Raw genomic sequence first — 20761 nt, 5'->3', positions numbered from 1 at the left:
GTCCAATAATCCCATGCATGGATACCCATGAAACCCAAAACAAATTTATGCTAAACCAGGTCAGTAACAATAATTATAGTTCCCCAGTCACTTGAAAAGGCCCATCTCTGCCGATCTATTTAAATTAATTTAACTTTAGAACCATGAGGAATGCAAAAGCTAATGGAAAGACACAAAAAAACCAAAATTATTTTTTGACCATCATAACAAACGGGTCCATAGTAAAATAGGAATAATAATTAGCTACACAGCAATGCACAGCACAAACTTACAATGAAAGAGTCACCAGAGGAGTTCCTTTCTAGACCAACAAGTTTTTAACAAACTAACACACTCCACCCCATCACATACAGGTGCTTTAGCAGTTCCTTACTCCTACTTTTAAAGAGTAAAGACACACTTATAATGCAAAGATGCTCGTTTGAAGAAGTAGAACCTTATGGCACAAACCATTTTGACATGGCACTAATTATTTATATCCGTAAAAGCATTCATGCCTGCTTACAACATTGTGTAATAATTGAAAAAAAAATTATATAAATAAATCATATCAATAGCAAAAACAATTAGATTTTTTAAATAAGCTCACAACTTTAGAACTCTAAAGGGTGGGGATAATCACTTACTCTTGGTGAAGCCCAATATACTTTGATATAAACTCTGTTAGAAATGACCATTCCCCTTATTAAGTCTTAATCAATATCACTAATTTTATCTTATAACTGAAGAATCTCTTAGCTAAATGAGGTGATTATGAATCATAGAGTTCCAAGCTTCAGAAGCTGAAATGTGTTTTCTTGCAACAATATAATGGGATACCAACAAGGTGGAAGGAATCATACCTCATTCAACATCCTATGCAACTCGTCCCTTGCCTCCACAATACGGTCTCTGTCATTGCTATCAACGACAAAGATAAGTCCCTGAGTGTTCTGGAAATAGTGCCTCCACAATGGGCGGATCTGGAAAAAAGGGAAAAAGTAGAGATATTGAAGAGACTTATAAGAAATGCTAGCCATACCATGAAACAAGGAAGATAAGGAAGACCCCATGAAAGGAAGCAAAAGCCAAAAGAATCAAAAGATGTTTATTATTATCTCTCCAAATAATAGATCAATTTCAAGATTTAATATATACGGAGTATAATTTACTGCAACAAATTATTCTAATGAGATGAAAACAAAGTAAATGTACCTTGTCCTGGCCCCCGACATCCCAAACTGTGAAGCTGATGTTCTTGTACTCAACAGTCTCCACATTAAAACCTGTAGAAAATCAGTCAGTATTGATAGTTGAAGACAAAAAACCATAATTGGAACTGATCACTCATCATTTTGATACAAGAAGATTTGACTTCAATGAAACTCCATTGTATGCGACTAACTTACACACCACATAAAAGAAGGGTAGAACAAAGGTGAAAATTAATGAATTCCCAGGGTTATACCAAAGAAAAAGAACTACATTTTGGTACCGCATGAAAACCAGGATATCATATCAAGAAACAACCAACTTTCTCATGTTTTAGAATGTGGATATAAAGAAGCACGTCAGAGTCATACATAACCATTCAAAAGAAAAGAAACTTCAAAAAGAATTTAGGCAAGAGAGGATACCAATTGTAGGGATGGTAGTCACGATCTCTCCAAGCTTGAGCTTGTACAAAATAGTGGTCTTACCAGCTGCATCAAGACCAACCATTAGAATACGCATCTCCTTCTTGGCAAAAAGCCGGCTGAAGAGCTTGGTGAAGGTGAGCCCCATTTCTCCTTGCTGATGACCCCTGCATACCATTACATCAAAACCAAAGCCAAATCCTCAGAGCTAAAACATTATTAAAAATTCAAATCTTCCCTTGCATAGGCAGATCAGAGATGTAGGATATATATATAGATTTAATGATCAAATAAATCTGCATAAAACATGAAAGTTAACTCTAATACACACACACGCCTAGACAATAATTAACCAGCTTTTGATGGATCTCATCTTCAACTTACAATTACAATTTACAAAAGCAGAATTACACAAAATCTCAGAGATCACAGTGCTATCTTTCGTCGATCTTCAGATCAGACAGTAAAACAAAAGAACTTCAATAGAAATTCCACGTAAAATTCATCGGCAATCACAGAGCTCTAAACTGGTAGTGACGAACCTCAAATGAAACCGGAATTCAACTGATTTTGGATTAAAAGCACCAATTATTTCAATAAAAGCGAAGCATCTAGCCTTTTTACCAAACACATGCAGTTTACGAAATCACGAACAAATTGATATTGGGAGAAGCATACTAAAGAAAACAATCATAAAATAGTTGCATAAATGTAAGAAATCTAAAGACAGCATATATGAATCTGTATGTATAAGTGATGACTGCTATTTACCTGAGAAAACTTTTTGGAAGAGGGATCTGATGAGAGAGAGAGCAAGAGAGGGGGGAAGCTGAAGCCTGAGATTAACGCGTAATACTGGAGGCTCAGAATCGGAGAGCCAGAGGTAATAAATATTGGCAAATTATCAATTTGGCCTCTCTATTATTCTATTTTAGTCAATTTTGATCAGAACTTTTTTGTTAAAACTTTAATAATTTAACGCAATTTTAAGAAGAAGAAGAATAATGGTCAATTAGATCACTGAATTATACCAAAAATTTTAATTGGGTTACCAAACTCAGAAAAAAAAAAAAAAGTAATTGGTTCCTCAAATAATCTTATTTCGTGCAATTCTTCTAATTTTCCAAATTTGTCCATTCACTTTGGGTGCTTGATAAATATTGTTAACTGATGGGATTAGTGAGTTTGACTAGCTGATAGCATTAGTTAATTATAGAAAGATACTTGATAAATTAGCTGATAGCTAATTATATTTATTAGTTAATTATAGAAAGATATTTGATAAGTTAGCTGATAGCGGATTACATTCAAAATAACTTTCTCAAAAATGTGATTGAAAAAAATTGCTTTGAGCAACATACCAACATTAGAAGTTACTATATCAAATGTCACCATAATCGCCTCCACCGAAGCTTAAAAACTCATCACCTCCCACATAAAGAAACAACTTGGTATCAGTGGACCACAAGGTCCTTGGTACATCTGTATTTACTTTATTTGTTCTTTTAAACTCTATTTACTTTAGGAAAATGATATATTCATTCTCATGGAGTATAAACTCCCACCATGTGTATTAATAAATTCAAGTGAATGAAAAAAAATTGTGACTCACTTTATTATTTAAACCAATCAAATAATGACACTTCAACAAGAAATACAAAATAGAGTACAAAGTGATAGTACATGTAGTATTACTCTTTACTTTATTCCTTTATTATTTAACCCATTATATATCTTTCTTTGTATGTAGCGTCGCAATATTCTATATTTTATGAAATCGAGTGAGAGAAGAACAATTGTAGTTTGTCCAACTATGTCATCGTCGACTTCAAGATCTTTTTCAACAGCTTCAAGCACATCAAAGTGTAATATTGACCCTGGTCGGTAAAAAATTGGTCTATAGGTCAATTTTGATTTTTTTTATCACTATTAATTGTTTAATTTAGTTAAAATATCAATATAAATGTTTGTTTTATTAGTTTTTTGTAACTCTAAAATACTAAAATTCAAAAAGTCACTCCAAACAACTTTTTCAATTAGCTGTTTTAGAAAAAAAAAAATATCAAACAGCTATCAGCTAACAGCTAATTTACCAAACACTTTTCTACAACAGCTAATGTTATCAACTAGTTATACATTCTAATTAACACAATCAACTAACAGCTATCAGCTATCAGTTAACAGCCATTTACCAAACAGGACCATTATCTTTTTCACCAACTTCAAACCATCGTTATGCTGTGAGCACGTGCCGCCTTGCATGGTGCGCACGAATCTATATTCATAATTTATATACTGTAGATCCATAATTTCTATACTGTGGATCCATAATTTCTAGACTCTCGGTAAAAAGGTATAACCTTTTGAGTTGGCTTTACAATGGCACAATATAACTCAATTTAAACATTCATATGATTAGATATGATTGAAGTACTAAGAAGTGGTTGTGTTTTGTGAGAATTGTAACTCCTTACACTTTTACCTAGGTGTGCCCATATTATCAAAACTATTAAAAACATTGCTCATTGGCTCTCCAAGAGGTGTTATATACATTCACCTCATTAGCTTCTCATTGACCTCCATTAACTCTAAATGCATCCAAAATACTCTAAAAAATTTCAATTCATCTCAACCATTAAGAATTACACCTAAAAACACAAAGAAATCAAATAATGAAACACTTTGGGAAAAATTACAACAAATGGCAAGAAAAATAATATTTAAGTTCAATGTGAAAATATGAATAATTAGACACTTATCAAAGCCAACATTGTATTGTAAATATGGGTTGAAATAGCCATTATGCATAGCTCGTGAAAGTAGTCGAAAGTTTTTCGATTGTCGGAAGGTTAGATTTGAGTTAATGATTTTGTGTTATTTGAGATTAGGGTTTAATTATAATATGTCATCTGCCCAAAGAGATCAGAGTGGTAGAGATTGAAAGTATCAAGAAATGGTGCACTAGATATGGGAAATTAGTTAAAGATGCTTAGGGCATCTCCAATAGGGGGATCATTCATGAATTTTGGAATAGTAAAATCACATTTGCTAAGTTTTGGACAAATGGGAGGAGTAGATTTTGTGGGTATTTTTTTCATGCAAGGAGGAAAATTTTTGTCAGCTTTATGTCATTTCACTCATTTGTGTGGGTCCTACGAAGAAAATAAGAAAGGAGCAAGGCTTGGATGGAAGAAAGTGTGGGTCCCAAGATCTAATTTGCTGACATTTGATTTTTTTTTTTAAACCTCCCTTACCTATTTTCTCTTTCCTAATCACACTTACAAAACTCCTCAAAATCCACACCAAAATTCCCACTATTGAAGATGCCCTTACAAGTTACAAGTGTAGTTGTTGTAGCCTTGTAGGTGTAGTTGGGTTAAGACTTAAGAATGCTGCTTTTTTTTTGGGTGCAAATAAGAATGTTGCTATGCTTGGGGCAAATGAAGGATAATAATTTAAATTTGTTTGTTCTTTTGTAAGAATTAGTATGTATTTGGCTTTTGGAATGAATTGTTCAGTCGGTAATGAGAATTTTGTGTTATATATTATGTTATGTGCAAAAATTGTTATTGTAGAATAATCCAATTTTGTGTTGTTATGTTAAAATGGACTATATTTATATGAAATCACTATCATAATCAACAAGACCAAAAGAGTGAGAATATTATACTATATCATAACTGATAAGACAAAAAATGGTGTCTTATGCATCACATATTTGTAAGCTAAAAAGCTATGTCATTACAAGTTAATAACACAAATAATACCAAAAGCTTTGTTGGCTAGAGGAAAACAAAATGTTCCAAAATAGGGACAATACAAAAATTCCTATATCGCCAAAATTATCTGTCATATGTTCCATCACCACCACCACCACCACTAGCACCACCGCCACGACACCACCACCGCCACCATCGCCGCCGTCATCACCACCGCCACCGTCGCCGCCGCCACCACCACCACATATTTTTATAAGGGTATTTATGTCTTTTAAAACATATATCATTTCTATTCCTTAAATCAACCAAACATTGTATATATAATTCTTAAAGTCTATTCCTTCCGCGAACCAAATAATAGAATACAATTCCTATTCTATTCCTTGGCTATTTCATTTCTTATGGAATAACATTCATATTACCTCAAAATTCATTCCGTGAACCAAACGTGCTATAATAGTCGTATCATAACAATTATAGTAAAAATCACCAAACTTATAGTAAATATTCATTACATTATGACTCATTACATTTTGTAAATACCAATTCTACCACTTTATTTTTATTCTTTTTTCGGTTGCCTAGGCATATATAGAAGTTGATGCTAGCGTTGTATCAATTGAAGGTGAACCTACACTAGTTAGACAAAATCTCTTTGAATGACCTTGGTGTTTACATGAATAACATGTCATGATTCTTCCTTGTCGTGGCATCTTTCTTGAAGGGAGCTCATTAGGCTCATGATTCATTTTCTTCTTTGGTTTACCAGTTATTCTCCTAGGTAGAAGGCCAAGATTTCTTCAACATTGGTTATAGGCCGCCAACTTAGATCTCCATTCAAGGGTTGAATTATGTGGCTATATATCATTTGGTATACTTCTTTGGATCGGAGTAGTAGTACAATGATGTATGAAACCTTCAAGGTTTGTGCCTTTATAACAAAAAAAATATGATACGCAAAGCATGAGGGCGATGAGAACAATAAATCTAGGAAGAATAATAATTATGAAAGAATTTATTGTTATTGAATAGTTCTTGATTATACAGTATACATAAGCTTAATGAGCTTCTACTCTTACTCTTTTGTGATCGGTCCCAATGCGAGTGCTTAGCTGGGCCCCGAACCTGTGTGTTAAGCCCTTAAAGATGAACATTGACAATAACGCTTGAATCGAGCCAGATAGTCATTGGCCAATCAGATATATATTCCGCTATACGTGGATGCTTCTCCTTAGTCTTTGAGACCACTGAGTGCATGAAGGACACGTTGTGTGCATGCCGGCCTCCCGGCATGTCTCCCCTTCAATCTTCTATAAATACTACGCTAAATGCTTGTAGATTGGATTTTTCCATTCTCCTCTCTCTTATACTGACATGTTTGGGAGCAGGGCCGTTCCAATAAAAATTGGGGTCCTGTGCAATATTTGAATTTGGGCCCCTTTTTCAATTAATTTTTATATATAAATAATAATTGTTCAAAAAGTTGTCTTCAAAAATCCAGATGAATATTTTCTAGAAGACATAAAATCCTAAGGAAAAATAAAAATTTATTTAAAAACCTATGAATATATAATTAATCAAGAAACAAATTCTTGAATATATTATTCTGAAATCAGAATTATTAAGTCATGTAAATAAAACAATAAACAAGAATTGTAAAATAATACGTAATTTTAATTACCTATCAAGAGAATTGAAGAACTTGAGAGTTTGAGAATTGGAGAATCAGTATCACACGAGTAGAATCTGTCGTCTTTCCCAAATTTAAATTACCTAATCTAGTTCAAATACACAAATATTCAAATTAAAAAAATTCAATATTTGAATTAATTCAAATACCTAGAATTCACAAATAGCACTCTCAAATTAAAAGAATAAAAGTTCAAATACCTAAATTGTTAGGCAGTAAGCAATTTGTTGTAGTTTGAGTCTCGTCTCTTCCGTGATTTCTCTTTCCGACTTTTTTTTTTTTTTTTTTGAAAATTTCTCTTTCCGACTTTCTGTTTGTGAAACTTTAGAATTTTGATTAGGTTAATATAGGTTATATAGTTAATAGGTTCTAGATTAGGTTAATTTAGATATTTGTTACGTATGTTGGTGTGAAAGTGGCCAAGTGGGCTTTGGTTTTTTAAAGAAAGGTTCACTAACATTGGGCTTTCTTTAATTGGTTGAAGTCAGCAAAAGCCTATATATGCTATATTTTTTTTTTTAATTAAGGGGCCCCCAAAATTTTGGGGGCCCTGTGCGCCTGCCCTGGGCAGACATGCCCAGGGACGGCCCTGTTTGGGAGCCTCCGACTCTTGGATCTTCTATCCAAGCTAAGATACACAACCGATCTTATAACTCGCCCGAGCTACCACATTAAACTATATAATAGCATATACGAATACTAATACCCGAGAGTATTTACACCATCAACTACAATATAATGTGATGACACATCTATTACCAGATTAAGAAAGTACAATCGAACTGAATCATGAGTGTTTAAAAAAAGATTACTTGATAGTAATCGGTAAAAAAAAAAAAAAAAGAAGCTTATTAATTGCATTAATCTTTTCAATGTTCAAATACCTAATTAAAGTTTTTTTTTTTAGTTGAAGGGATAAATTGCCTTCCATAAATAGTTGAAGAGTATATTTGACTTTTTTATCCCTTATTATTATTATTATTATTATTATTATTATTATTATTATTATTATTTATTTATTTATTTATTTATTTTTTACCTACAGCATCCCATAACCTCACTACTACAAGATTAATTGAAATTTTGCACATCATTTTATATTTCAACTTAATTTGGTAGAGTGGACAATGGAGTAATTAGAAAACGACATGCCACTATTATCCTGTCCTTCAAAAACTGCAGGGAGTGGAAAACACATAAGGGGAAAATCCAGAGAGCGGAGAATAAGAGAATTGCCCCTCCATAGCCGGAGCCAGGTAAGGTCCTGACTTGATTCTTTCTTCTCTGTAATTTGCAACATAATTGTAATCATCTTTCAGCTACTTTGATTATGCATCCTATTTCTTGACTGTTTCCATAAATCCATATAGTTGCATCATGTTATTTGTTTCTTTCTTTTTAATTTCTTTGACCTTTGGAGAGATTAGCTTCAATTGTTATAATAGTAATTTAAATTTATTTACATCGAATAATAAGTTGAGTAGTGGAACTGATGTAAATGCTAAGATCCTTGAGCTTTTGCTCTTGCTTCTTGATGATCAGTTTTAAAGTTCAAGAATTGTGATTCTGGAAAGTAAAGCTGGAAATGAAATTAAAAGCTTAGGTTTTGAAGAAAATATTGAAATTGAGAATAACTGTAAAGAGCTAAGATTTGTGCTTGTCATCCTTATATCATGGTCATGCTAATCTTCTTTGTATGGTTTCAATTTGTATGGATGTCCGGAAGGACAAAGGAGCCAAGAGATATTTGATTGTAGTCGGTAGGGTTGGCAGAGTTCAGCCCTGCTCGATTCGAGATGTAGCCCTGTGGCCATTGAGGGATGTTATTAAATGGTTAATGCACACCTACTTATCACCAATTGGTTTTAAGACAACCAGATAATCAACGCCCAAGATGGGTGATCTACTGGGAAGTAAGCATAGTGCAACGCCAAGATCCATCAATATTTGTGGATGGAATCGCAACAGTAGTGTATATATTAGGGCTATGAATTTATCAGTTATACTCAGTGGATTGAGACATACTTGCGATAAGAAAACTAGCCCTTCACACTCCCTTGTATAAAAAAGGAAATGAATTTCGTGGAGGATAAGGATAGAACACTGATCATATAGGGGTGCTTGTATAGTTGTATTAAGGGTACAAGAACTGTGAATGCAAATTTTATATAGAATATGCACTTCCTTCCTAGAAACGTGTGAGGGACAATAGATCAGGACAAACCTTTTCTCAAATTTAGTTTTTGTAATCTGCTATAGAGTAACTTGCTGCTGAATACATTTGTTTTTTTTATGTTTTGTTTGAAATTGCTAAATGTTGTGGTAACCAATGTTTGTTCCGGACTTTGTAGATTTCTAGACTTCAGCGTAACCATACAACAAAAGGCTACACAACCTCGTTTGGAAGTTCTGGCATAGTGGCATCCGAACCTAAATCCTTTTTTCCATTAACTTAATGGCTTATGGGGTGTGTCATCACCAATTTGATGTAAAAACAGTTACACAATCGTCGCCATCTCCTGTAATCTCCCTTGTGCACACTTTACCGTATGGAGCTGAACCCTTGCTACACTCAGACACGGGTTCATCTGCTAGTCCTTCAACTTCCTCGGGCAATGAACAGGAAGCATCTAAAGCTCTGAAAGATGTGCATTTAGTATGTAATTATAACTAGACTAGACTTGTTTGCAGTTATTTGTATTAGCGGTTCTCTTCTCCATTGCAGTAAAATACCAGTGTGCCTTCAATCACATATAACAATGAAATGCATTGTAATGTTGCATTTTGGTTTTTCTTAGCCAACACGGTTGATGGATATGTTTCTCGACCTTGCCAGTGGTAACACCAGCAAGGATTTAGAGACCTGTGGAGTTCTTGGTGCCTCTTTGGTAAGATCTCTGATATTCACTACATGTTCTATCCAGTAGATTGTATCAAATCCAAACATATGTTGGTTGATTAAATTGTTGTACGAAAGAAAACTAAATCTTGACTTAGAATGTAAAGTCATTGGGTGGAGGCCGGTAAAGGGCCAAGTCCATCAATTGGTGGCTAGGGGGATTGTTGGGCGGAGGCCGGTAAAGGTCTAAGTCCAGCACCCTGGCACCCTGCCTCTCGAAAATGTGATGGTGATCTGTAAGGAAATAAAGTTGCGCCTTCGCTACGAGCTATAACTTTTGGCGTAGTGGTAAGCGCTTGATCCTAACAAGTCATTATATGACAGATGTTGCACTGGAGGGGATACTATTTTTGGTGAGATTGGGTGATAATTTTTTGCAAAAAAAAGTCTATAAGAATAGGAGTGATGCTTGATCATGTCTTTTCAAGACCATGGATTCTCTAGCTTAACGTTTTTGACGTTAGCCAATCTCTGCTGTTGTTTCTTCTCTCTCGTTGAAGATCTTGCAACTTGGTAAGAGTTACTACTCACTGGTCTAACTTCTTCGTTCACATATATGCAGAAAAAAGGAACCTTCTATGTGACCACTCTGATAATACCAAAGCAAGAATCAGAATCCAATTCTGTAAGCCTCTGAATATGAAAGATCTGCTACTGGTTTAAGGTTCAATATATGAATGTGTGTGTGTGTGTGAATGTATGTATGTATATTTATGTATGGATGCATGGATATATGTATGTATAGGATTTTACGAGACTAGTGCCTATTGCTTAACTGCACTTATTTTACAGTGCCAAGCTTTACATGAGGAGGAGATATTTTCCATACAAAACCAACAGGGCCTTTTCCCAATTGGATGGATTCATGCAAGTCTTCTTCAATTCCTCAATTTCTCTTTTTTCCGTGTATTGGGAAGTCTTTCTGGAAAATATTCTGGATCAACTTCCAGTCAGGCTTCAAACTTGCAAAACTTTGATAAATTGACTGGAAATTTCTACTTTTCTTGTTGTCCAGTAAGATTGTTGTAACTGAGCGAGAAAATATATTAAGATGGTTAAAATTTTTTTAGAGGTACACCTTTGGATGCCCATTTAGAAAGAGTGATAACATTGTAGTACTAGGATATGTGAGACGGAGAGGTACAGAGTCAATAAAGATATGCTAGACCGAGGGTTCTCTATGAATTTAATGCTTGATACAATTGAATGGACAAATCAAGGTAGATCGAGGCTATGTTGATTTGAGATATTTATCTAACATGGATGTACTTGGAAACATAATTTTTATGAGCCATTATTGTTTACGGGCATTGAGTAACATGTAATCCTTGTTTATGTCTCCAGACACATCCGTCTCAGAGTTGTTTCATGTCATCAATTGATTTGCACACTCAATATTCATATCAGGTAACTCTTACTCCCGTGTTTCTGGTAATTGCGAAATCTTGATTAATATGATAGCGGGCAGGACAAAATCATCTATTCTGAAATCTAGATACTTGGACTATCTAAAATTTCAATATCGTGCCCCGCGGGGCTTAGCTCAATGGTTCAAGGGTCACCCTGGAAGTCTTGTTCCAGCGGCAGGGTGAAGACATGGTGTTGGGCATCGGCCGGGTTGGTCGAGTTCAGCCCCTACTGCTCGATTCGAGGCGTGGCCTTGTGAGGTTAAATGGCTAATTTCCACCCACTTATCACCAATTGGTTTTAAGTAGGATATGACAACCAAACAGCCAAAGAACTCTGTGGTTAAGGCGTGCTTAATTGACTTACAGTAGTCACAAGATGGGTGACCCCTAGGAAGTAAGCATAATCCAGCACTGAGATCCATCACATGGGGGGTCACTGGGAGACCCAAAGCCCAAAAAATTGATTAGAGGTGATGAAAACTCCTTGTGCACAAAGTATACAGATAAGGGTGGAAATTGCGGACTGACAAAAAAAAACGTCAATATCGTCTCCCTTTGAATAACTTATTGACCAGAATATTCTAGTAAGAATAGCCCGGGAACAAATCAATAATGACAATTTTTGCTTTGAGTTTTGTCATTACTTAACATGAGGCTATCTCTTAATTTCTTGCTTTATTATTGGTTTCATGGCATACTTTTAGGGGCTTTTAGGTTTCCCGTCATCAAAGTACTAAAATGGCTTGGGCAATGATATGATGTTCATGTGTATTAAATTAGCTAGTATTAAATCTTTTCCTATATTATTGCATTACTCCTTGCATTCATAAGATGTTGAATTTTCTTAGTTATCAAGGACATAAAAATCTTTAAAGAATTCTGTCTTCTTCTTCTTCTTCTCTCTCTCTCTCTCTCTCCATTTAGGACAATGTCTTACCTACTGATTTTCAATTTTAAGGTAATGGTCCCAGAGGCTGTCGGCATTGTCATGGCACCAACTGACAAATCAAGGTCTTTTTCTGGTTCATTGCTAGCTCGATATTTGAAGTTTAGACAGAGATTACTGCCAAAAAACGTGTGAATTCACATTACTAAAATTTCAAACATTTTAAAACACGAGTTTCCAGAGCAATTATGATTGAGGTATACTAAGATTGACGAGTTAAAGATTACAACATACTTTGAGATGTAGAGATTCAGCCCAATTTTCAATGGTAAAATAGTCCCAAGTCTTGGCATCTTGAATATAGTGCAATATAATACATAAACAACTTTGCATATAAGAAGCTCTAGAGTTTTCGTGTTTATATGTTTACCTTTAATTGTTGACATTTCAGGGATTATGGAATATTCAGATTATCAAACGGTGGGATGAGAATCCTCAAGGATTGCTCGGAGAAAGGGTTCCATCCTCATAGAGAACCAGCTGACGGAAGCTCCATTTACGAGGACTGCTCCAATGTCTATGTTAATCAAAATCTTCGGCTCGAGATATGTGACCTAAGATGAAGCAATAATATGTGTACGTACTACGTAGTGTAGCTTTTTTCAGATGTAGAGGTGTCATGCCCTCAAAATAATTGACTGACATGATTTGACCCATTTTGGGGCTAGAGAACATCAAGTATAGGAGTATATGAATGGTGTGATTAAGATTGGGTAATGAACTTATGCCTGGATAGATCCTTCAATGATTTATTTTGTGTGGATGCTATTTGGGAGGACATGGCAGGCATGCTTAATAAATGGTCAAAGAAAGATCAGAAGAGCTCGAGAGGGGACCGATCTATTCACCGACGACCAGCACTTGAACAGAAGATGAGGGTACGTTTCTCAACTTGCTTCCTAGAACCATATACTATTGTTTCACTGCAATGCTTTGATACTCATTTGGTGCATTCTCTTGTGGTTCACCGCTCTAGTTGCCAGGCCAGCTCGGGTGGCGCCAGCAGCGTTGAGCGTATAATATATAAACATAAATGTGCAATCCAACTATCACCTTAAACTTTTAGTTGAGATGGAGCACATGTACTGTTTCAACTCCATGCTGAAGGAAAAGAGATTACTGTCCTCTGTCCATGTGTTGCTTAGAGCTTGTACACGTGAGGGGGTGTGTTGAACATATAATATATAAACATAAATGTGCATTCCGACTATCAGCTTAGACTTTTAGTTGAGATGGAGCACATGCTTCAATACAGTCAATAATTTTACGTTGGCATGCAGGTGGGTATGGTGCAAGTGGTACCACAAAGAAGGCAGCAGGGGCAAGTTCTGTTGAACTTAGCAGTGAAATGGTCCCTTTTGTTGGTAGCATATGCTGTTGTGATCTGCGGGAGGCTCAGCGGTCAGCATTGTTGCAGCGCAATCAGCTGCCCCATGTGGATGGACCATCTCCAATTCATTTGTGCTCAAGATGCTTTCAGACTTTGCTTGTCAACTTTATTATTAAATGCCAAAACGTGGGAAGTACCTTTGATGCCTTTTTAAAAAAAAAAAAAAAATTATTTTTGTACATACAAATTTACGCCAGATAAATATAATTACGGGAAAGTTCTATAATACCGAAGAGATAATAGAAAAAGACAATAACGTTTTTGTACATAAAATGATAGTTATGTACAAAATTATCATTGCTCTTTCTCTTTATAACAGTAAGAATGCAGTACACTGTTTTTTTTTTTCGTTGTAAAATTTTTCAATTTTTGGTCCATTTGGAAGCTTAGAAAAATGTCTTTTGCAAAATCACTCATTTTTTTTGAAAAATATGTTTATTTTATGGTGTTCGACTGGAAGTTAGAAAATTAATATTTTTTCTGTTCGGTTTATTTTGCAAAAAATGAATAATATTTTAAAATGTTGACACCATCAATTTTGTCATGGATTGATTTTGGTGAATATCGTGTTATAGCTAGCGTTACGCATGATTTTTGAAATCTGACATTTGATTTTTGTTGTCGTTAATTTTCATCGTTGTCATTGCTGTTGAGTTTTGCCGTTGATAATTCTGAGGGTTTTAATGCTTTTGGGGAATGAGGAGAATAATTAAATGGGTTTTAGAGCATCCTCAACAGACAAGTTTTTTTTTTTTTTTTTTTTTTTTTTTTTTTTTTTTTTGAAATAGGTTGTCAAAAATGCAATATTATGTGCCTATTGGGCATGTGAAGTGCATGCGCCTATCTGGCACGTAAAGTGCAAGCGCCCATCGAGCACATGAAGTGCATGCATTCGACTAGGCACAATTGGTGTGCACAATGCGCACCAGCACAACCATCCCTCTTGCAATTTTTTTTTTTCTTTTTCTTCCCTTTTCTTGCCTCCAACTCACCATCTCCCTCAAAAAAAAAAAAAAAAAAAAAAAAAAAAAAAAATCACTTAAAAACTTCCATCGGTAATGCTCTTAGCTTCATTTTTATTTTAATTTATTTTTATTTAGCAGCATAACCTACACATTTTTTTAATAATTATAATTTGACCCTAAACTCAAACTAAAATTATTTTAAAAATTATATATATATATATATATATATATATATATAAATAATTTAACAATAGTTAAATAAATAAAACAATACACTTATGTCCTATTAGTCATTTTACATATTATTAGCTAATTATAAACAACTAATTTATCAAACACGCTTTTATAAACAACTAGTCCTATCAACTAGTTAAATCAACTAACACAAGTAGATATCAACTACGGAGTATTAGTTAACACAATCAACTATCAGCTATCAGTCAATTGTCAAACATGCATAATCTGAATACGTTTTGGACTGGTTCACAATACAAAGTGGACTTTGGTCCATGGTATAACAATTGATTTTAATAATCTAAAAACATAATAAGTGCGAATGAAAGTTATACCCCTGATTTATGTCCGTTTTCTCCGTTAAGTTTTTTTTTTGTACATTATGCTATAAAGGTTGTACATTAAAATATTTTAGACAAACATACCCCTACCGTTATAACTTCCGTTATCTTTTCCACTATTGTTACCATGCACATGCATCCACCATATATTTTCTTTTCTTCTTCATTCATAATAATATATAAACATTATATATTTGAGTTATATGTTAGTTATTACATAAAATATAAATATCAAATTTATAAAAATGATTTACATTATTATTATTAGGAATAAGGTTCAAATTGGCCACTGAACGTAACCTGAAAATGCAATTATGCCACTGAATGAAAAAAAGTGCAATTAGGCCACTGAACACTCCAAAAACGTGCAATTAGGCCACTGAACTCTCCAAAAACGTGCAATTAGGCCACTGAACTCTCCAAACGTATGCAATTTCACCGGATAGCAGGTTACCATCAATTTTAGCAGGTTACCTGCTTACGTGGCAGCTGAGTTGGCATTTTTAATAAATTTTAAATAATTTTTAATAATTAATTTTAATAATAAATTTTATAAAAAATTGAAAAATAAATAAATAAAAAATAAAATAAAGTCGTTTTTATTTTTTTAAAAAAAATTTAAATAAAAATTTATTATTAAAATTTATTAAAAAATATTTAAAATTTATTAAAAATGACAACTCAGCTGCCACGTAAGCAGATAACCTGCTAAAATTGAGGGTAACCTACTGTCAGGTGAAATTGCACATTTTTGGAGTGTTCAGTGGCCTAATTGCACTTTTTTTTCGTTCAGTGGCCTAATTGCATTTTCAGGTTACGTTCAGTGGCCAATTTGAACCTTATTCCAAAAAATTCCTTATTATTATTATTATTATTATTATTTAGAATAATTTAAATATCTAAAATCTAAATAAATTTAAATTTTAATATAATGTATTAATATTGGGCACCTATTTTTTGTGCATCGCGCATAAAAAAAATACTAGTAATCCAATAAAAGTATATATCTTTCGATTTATGCCCATAAAAAGTGAATAACTTCTTTACTTTCTTTTAACTTATTAAATGGGTAGCATGGAAAATACATTATTTGTATTGTATAAAAAATTAACAATATTTTAAAATGTTCTAAAAATGAATAAATAAATAAATAAAAAGTTTGAGTAAAGTTTTTTTTTTTTTTTTTTTTTTTTGACTTCTTACCAGCCCTTTGATGTAAGCCTTCCTTGATTGTTATTGTGTCAAATTGGTTAGATATTTATACCATTAAACACATTTACTACATATGTTATAACTACTTGTACACATCATGAAAATAAGTTATCGTAAAAATGTCAACAGACAAGACGTGTTATAATTAATTACATATTTAATACGTTACGTTATGTATTCTATTAGACGGTATAGTTTTTAATATTTGTCGATTAGTATAGTTTTTAATGTTTATCGATACAAGTTTGAAAACATTAATGGTTAATTGAGGATATGATTGTGAATTTGTGATGGAGGTAGAAAAAGAAGAGTTATAAGAGTTCCAAAAATATTAAAGCCATATATAGTTGACCAAGATTTACAAAGATTAATAAGCATATCAAAAATTTTAAGCTATTTCCAATAAGAAAACTAAAATAAAATGAAAAAAAAAAATAAACTAATTATGGTTAAACTAGTACGTTTGGTTCTTAGAACGGGTGTACGTTTCTAGTTAAACCACCTTTGACGTTGGTGAAGAACCCGACCAACTCCGGCCGGTAAGGTAGGTACGACCGCCGGCGATCTTCGTCTTTCGCCTTGCTTTTCATGTAACGCTCGTGAGCCGACAGTTGTTTCTTACTTTTCTTCTTCTTCTGTTCTCCGGCGGTGTCGCCGTTGACTTTAGCCTTGCCGGTGTGTTTTTTCTGTGAGGATTTCTCTTCTGTCTTCCCGGCGGCGCTCGTCGACGGCGCCGGATTGTTCAGGAACACGAACGCGTCTCTCCCGTCGCTGTTGCTCCGGTGGAGAAGATCTCGGAATCTCCAGAACTTGGAAAACCCGGTCGAGTTGCTCTTCTTGCAACCGTCCGGTCCGGCCGCCGCCACCGCCTTCCCCGACCACTCGCAGGATAGCCCTTCCGCGTCGGCGTCGTCGTTTCCCGATGACGTCACCTCGCCCGTCTCGACGAAAACATTCCCCACCGGCGGCTTCTCGTCCAGGCCCTCAAAATCGCTGGCCCCCAGTAGGAGATCTCTGTTGAACAGCGGGTAAACTGGGCGGATCTGGCCGTTGAAGAACGCGTCCTCGGCGGCAATCTGGGCGGCGTCGTCTCCGGGGCAAACGAACGAAAATTCTTCCTCGTCTTCCTCGTCTTCCTCGTCTTCATCATCGTCCTCGTTTTCCTCGTACTCGATCTCTTCACCATCAACTCCCTGAGAAAGCTCTAACTGAGACAAAATCTCCCGAGCCGCTTCCACGGTGGGCTCGGCAGAAACTTGTTCGCCGTCACGGTGAGAATCTTGAACTGCGCTTTCCATTTTGCGTGGCCGGAAAAGATGATTGTTACCGGGGAGAATTATATTGAGAAGGGTTGAAGGGATGAGGTTTGTAATAAATGAGGTTTGGTATATATTGGGTGGTTGGTCGTGGGCGGATGTTTGGTATGGTCTGTTACCTGCAATGAAGCTTCCAATCCCCAAAATATTATTAATATATTTCCTTAAGATTCCATTCTTTCCATTTTCTTAATTACTTTCTTCTTCCCAAAATATTGAATTCCTAACCCTAACCGCTCCTTATCCCGTCTCACAGTACTCCAAACTCTAGCTCGACAGAATATTTAGAAGAATGTAAATTATGATAACTTAATGGCTCGACAGACAATGTTAAATTCGATACGCATAAAAAATTTGCTCACCTTAAACATAATTCTCGCACTGTCGCGACCGAGATTTTGGGGTATTAATTAGTTTCTTACTTGGGATAGTAGGGGTGGCTAATTTAATGGGGCTACAATTTCACAACTACTGATGGAATAAGGGTGGCTGCCTTGTCTTTAATACTCCACCTTATACTTTTCATTTTTTCAATGTTACTTTTACTCTTTTCGTCCCATTTTAGAGATGATGATTATATTTTACACAATTTTTAATAAAATAAATAAGATATGTTACTATTGTTGAATATATAATATATAAATATAAATATATTGTTTAACTATTAGCTTAGCTTTTTAATTGAGATAAAACACATGACAACCCTACACTGTCGCTGGTGAGACTCGATCCTCTCAAACTTCACCTTTATGACCAACTGAGTTACAGTTGCGAGTAAGTGAGTAACTATCTTTTATTCTATTAGCTTGGGGTAAGATTGACTATTTTATGAGTAATTACTGATTTTTTTTATAAAGAAAATCATATAAAGGGGTAATAATTTTAAAAAGGGAATAGTAATTTTATGTTAAGGTATTTAATTTAATATTTATTTGTTTAAAAAAGATCTTATTATTAGGTATTGATGAATGTTATACTATTATTGGTGAAGGAAATATACTCATTGATCTGAATTAGTACAAGTTCATTGGATCAAGAAAAAATAATAACGGAATTATCCTAAATTGGAAAAGAATAAAAGATAAAGAGTAGATATAGAACATAAGGTATGTATCATATTCAGAAAAGATTTATAAAATTATGAACATAATATAATTTAGAAATTAAATGAATAAAAGAGGTACTGGAATAGAATATTGTTCTAGATGATAGATATTTTTGATTTATTTAATTAATTCAGATCAAATTAATAATAAAGATTAAAAAAATGTAACACTTATAACATATATCATTATTTGGGACAGTATTAGGCTCATCAGATTTGATATAACACTCAATATTTTGTGTAAAAAAATATGGTAATTGGCATTTGACAAAAGCTTGTGTGAGACCTAATCAAGAATTCTTGTCTGTGAGATAGGTCAGGTCAAGATGAAATGTAATATTTATACTAGTAAATGTATTACTAAATCAGGAAAAAAATTTTATTGCTTATATATATATATATATATATATATATATATATATATATATATATATATATATATATATATATGGAAATGTAATACTTTTGAAGGAACATGTAATATTTTTACATTTTGATGTAAAAGTATTACATTTTCCTTTATAAGTGCAACATTACTTATAAGGGAAAATATAAGATTTTTGATGAAAAAGTAATACTTTTACATCAAAATATAAAAGTAAACATTTGTTCTCAAAAGTATTATGTTTTCCCTTTTTTTTTTTTAGTACTATACATTTGTCCTCAAAAATTGTTTTCCATTTTCATTTTTAAGTACTATTGACTTTGTTACAATGTAGTATTTGTTCATAACCTATTGAAACACAAAGAGTCAATGTCATACTTTTTCAACGTATTGAAACACAAAGAGTCAATGCCCCCACTGGAGTCTCATTTGGGAGAGTCACAATTATGCCGTTTGACGACAATGTATTTAGCTATTTAATGTATCTTTGTTGTTTAATATTTAATTTTCTCACGAATGGACTAATTATTTTATCAAGGTTGACCCAACACAAACTTTAAAATATAAATAAATAAATATTAAATGACATGGAAAATAGATGGAACTTGTAAAGTTAAAATTCATGTACTTTTTTAGGTGATGTCAAATTAAAATTCACTATAATTTTAGATGTGTCAAAACATGTACAATGTTTATGAGCTCGAGCATCCAATCTATCTAGGGGAATTCTTGTTGATAGGTCTACCAAGCCAATTGTGCATTTGTGTTGATAGGTATATACTCATAAGAAAAATGACAATTTTAGTCTTTCAAATTTGACTGAATTGTAGATTTATTCTATCAATTATTGGAATTATAGATTTAGACTTTCAATTATAAATAAAGTGATAGAATTAATCTCGTAAGGACCAAATTAAGCATCAATATGTTACTTGATAAAGTAACCAATCATCGAGAGATCAAATCCTGCCACTTTAATAATAATTGAAGGACTAATATAATCAATCCCAAATAACTAAAGATTTAAATTACAAATGGTCATAACTGAGTGCTATAGAAATCCAAATTGACATGTCACTTCAGAAATTATTTTTTAATATATAAATTTGTAAGATTTTCAACTTCACTTGTTATCCAGCCTCACCTTATTGAATATTGATGGACAATATGGGACCACTTTTAATACTTAAACAGTTAAACATCATTATTGATTAATCTAGCTTGTTGATTTTGTTTGTTTGGGGAGGAAGGAAAGAAAAGGAAAGAAGAAAGAAACTGCAAGGCAGTGGATCGGAAAATGGGAAAAAAAGGATTGCGCGTCCGCGGCAGCGAAATTTGGCAGCATCTGGACCGTAGAATTGGTTGTTGAGTGGGAGATTAGTATTTACTATGCATATGCATATGGGACTTGTTAGATCTTGAAGTTGTTACTATTACACGTGTTTATACAATCATTGTTTTCTAGCCTACGATTGATGCCAACCTTATTTTCCATTCACCAATTCTTGCTCGGTTTTTCAAACAATCATATCAA

General features: G+C 33.8%; 4 protein-coding genes across 7 annotated transcripts in view; 2 read left to right on the top strand and 2 right to left on the bottom strand.

The window, feature by feature from the left end:
- Window positions 1-2495, bottom strand: part of LOC109160257 (ADP-ribosylation factor 2) — a 3744-nt gene extending 1249 nt beyond the window's left edge. Inside the window, exons 1-4 of the mRNA XM_019308533.1 lie at window positions 2388-2495; window positions 1617-1783; window positions 1195-1265; window positions 843-962 (exon numbers count right to left, since the gene is read on the bottom strand). Of these exons, the coding sequence (XP_019164078.1) occupies window positions 843-962; window positions 1195-1265; window positions 1617-1764 (339 nt within the window). The 5' untranslated portion in view covers window positions 1765-1783; window positions 2388-2495. The remainder of the gene's footprint in view (window positions 1-842; window positions 963-1194; window positions 1266-1616; window positions 1784-2387) is intronic.
- A 5645-nt stretch (window positions 2496-8140) lies between these two features.
- LOC109160324 (AMSH-like ubiquitin thioesterase 2) lies at window positions 8141-13000 on the top strand. 4 transcript variants are annotated; one of them, XM_019308644.1, is made up of 8 exons: window positions 8193-8281; window positions 9377-9681; window positions 9824-9913; window positions 10487-10549; window positions 10717-10791; window positions 11269-11331; window positions 12292-12344; window positions 12671-13000. In XM_019308644.1, exons 2-8 carry the CDS (start codon window positions 9481-9483, stop codon window positions 12840-12842), a joined length of 717 nt encoding a protein of 238 aa, XP_019164189.1. In that variant the 5' UTR covers window positions 8193-8281; window positions 9377-9480; the 3' UTR covers window positions 12843-13000. The 4 variants fall into 4 exon arrangements, with proteins under 4 accessions (XP_019164191.1, XP_019164189.1, XP_019164190.1 ...); XM_019308645.1 differs by having other exon boundaries at window positions 8207-8286; XM_019308646.1 differs by lacking the exon at window positions 9377-9681 and having other exon boundaries at window positions 8141-8281.
- Window positions 12928-13856, top strand: LOC109160326. The gene is made up of 2 exons (XM_019308649.1): window positions 12928-13157; window positions 13560-13856. The coding sequence occupies exons 1-2, from the start codon at window positions 12996-12998 to the stop codon at window positions 13821-13823; spliced, it is 426 nt and encodes a 141-aa protein (XP_019164194.1). The 5' UTR covers window positions 12928-12995; the 3' UTR covers window positions 13824-13856.
- A 3035-nt stretch (window positions 13857-16891) lies between these two features.
- Window positions 16892-17719, bottom strand: LOC109159894. Its single transcript, XM_019308003.1, has one exon. It carries the CDS (start codon window positions 17717-17719, stop codon window positions 16892-16894), a length of 828 nt encoding a protein of 275 aa, XP_019163548.1.
- Between the last annotated feature and the right edge of the window lie 3042 nt (window positions 17720-20761).

Source organism: Ipomoea nil, unplaced genomic scaffold (genome assembly GCF_001879475.1).
Source record: "Ipomoea nil cultivar Tokyo-kokei standard unplaced genomic scaffold, Asagao_1.1 scaffold2845, whole genome shotgun sequence".
NCBI classification, from domain to species: domain Eukaryota; kingdom Viridiplantae; phylum Streptophyta; class Magnoliopsida; order Solanales; family Convolvulaceae; genus Ipomoea; species Ipomoea nil.
The sequence above is the reverse complement of the archived record's forward strand: the minus strand, read 5'-3'. Positions and strand labels throughout refer to the sequence as shown.

Coding starts and splice junctions, on each gene's coding strand:
- LOC109159894 (XM_019308003.1), bottom strand. CDS start 17,719: ATGGAAAGCGCAGTTCAAGATTCTCACCGTGACGGCGAACAAGTTTCT.
- LOC109160324 (XM_019308644.1), top strand. CDS start 9,481: ATGGCTTATGGGGTGTGTCATCACCAATTTGATGTAAAAACAGTTACA. Junction 10,792..11,268: donor TCCCAATTGGATGGATTCAT/GCAAGTCTTCTT, acceptor TTATGTCTCCAG/ACACATCCGTCTCAGAGTTG. Junction 11,332..12,291: donor ACACTCAATATTCATATCAG/GTAACTCTTACT, acceptor TTCAATTTTAAG/GTAATGGTCCCAGAGGCTGT.
- LOC109160326 (XM_019308649.1), top strand. CDS start 12,996: ATGAACTTATGCCTGGATAGATCCTTCAATGATTTATTTTGTGTGGAT. Junction 13,158..13,559: donor CACTTGAACAGAAGATGAGG/GTACGTTTCTCA, acceptor GTTGGCATGCAG/GTGGGTATGGTGCAAGTGGT.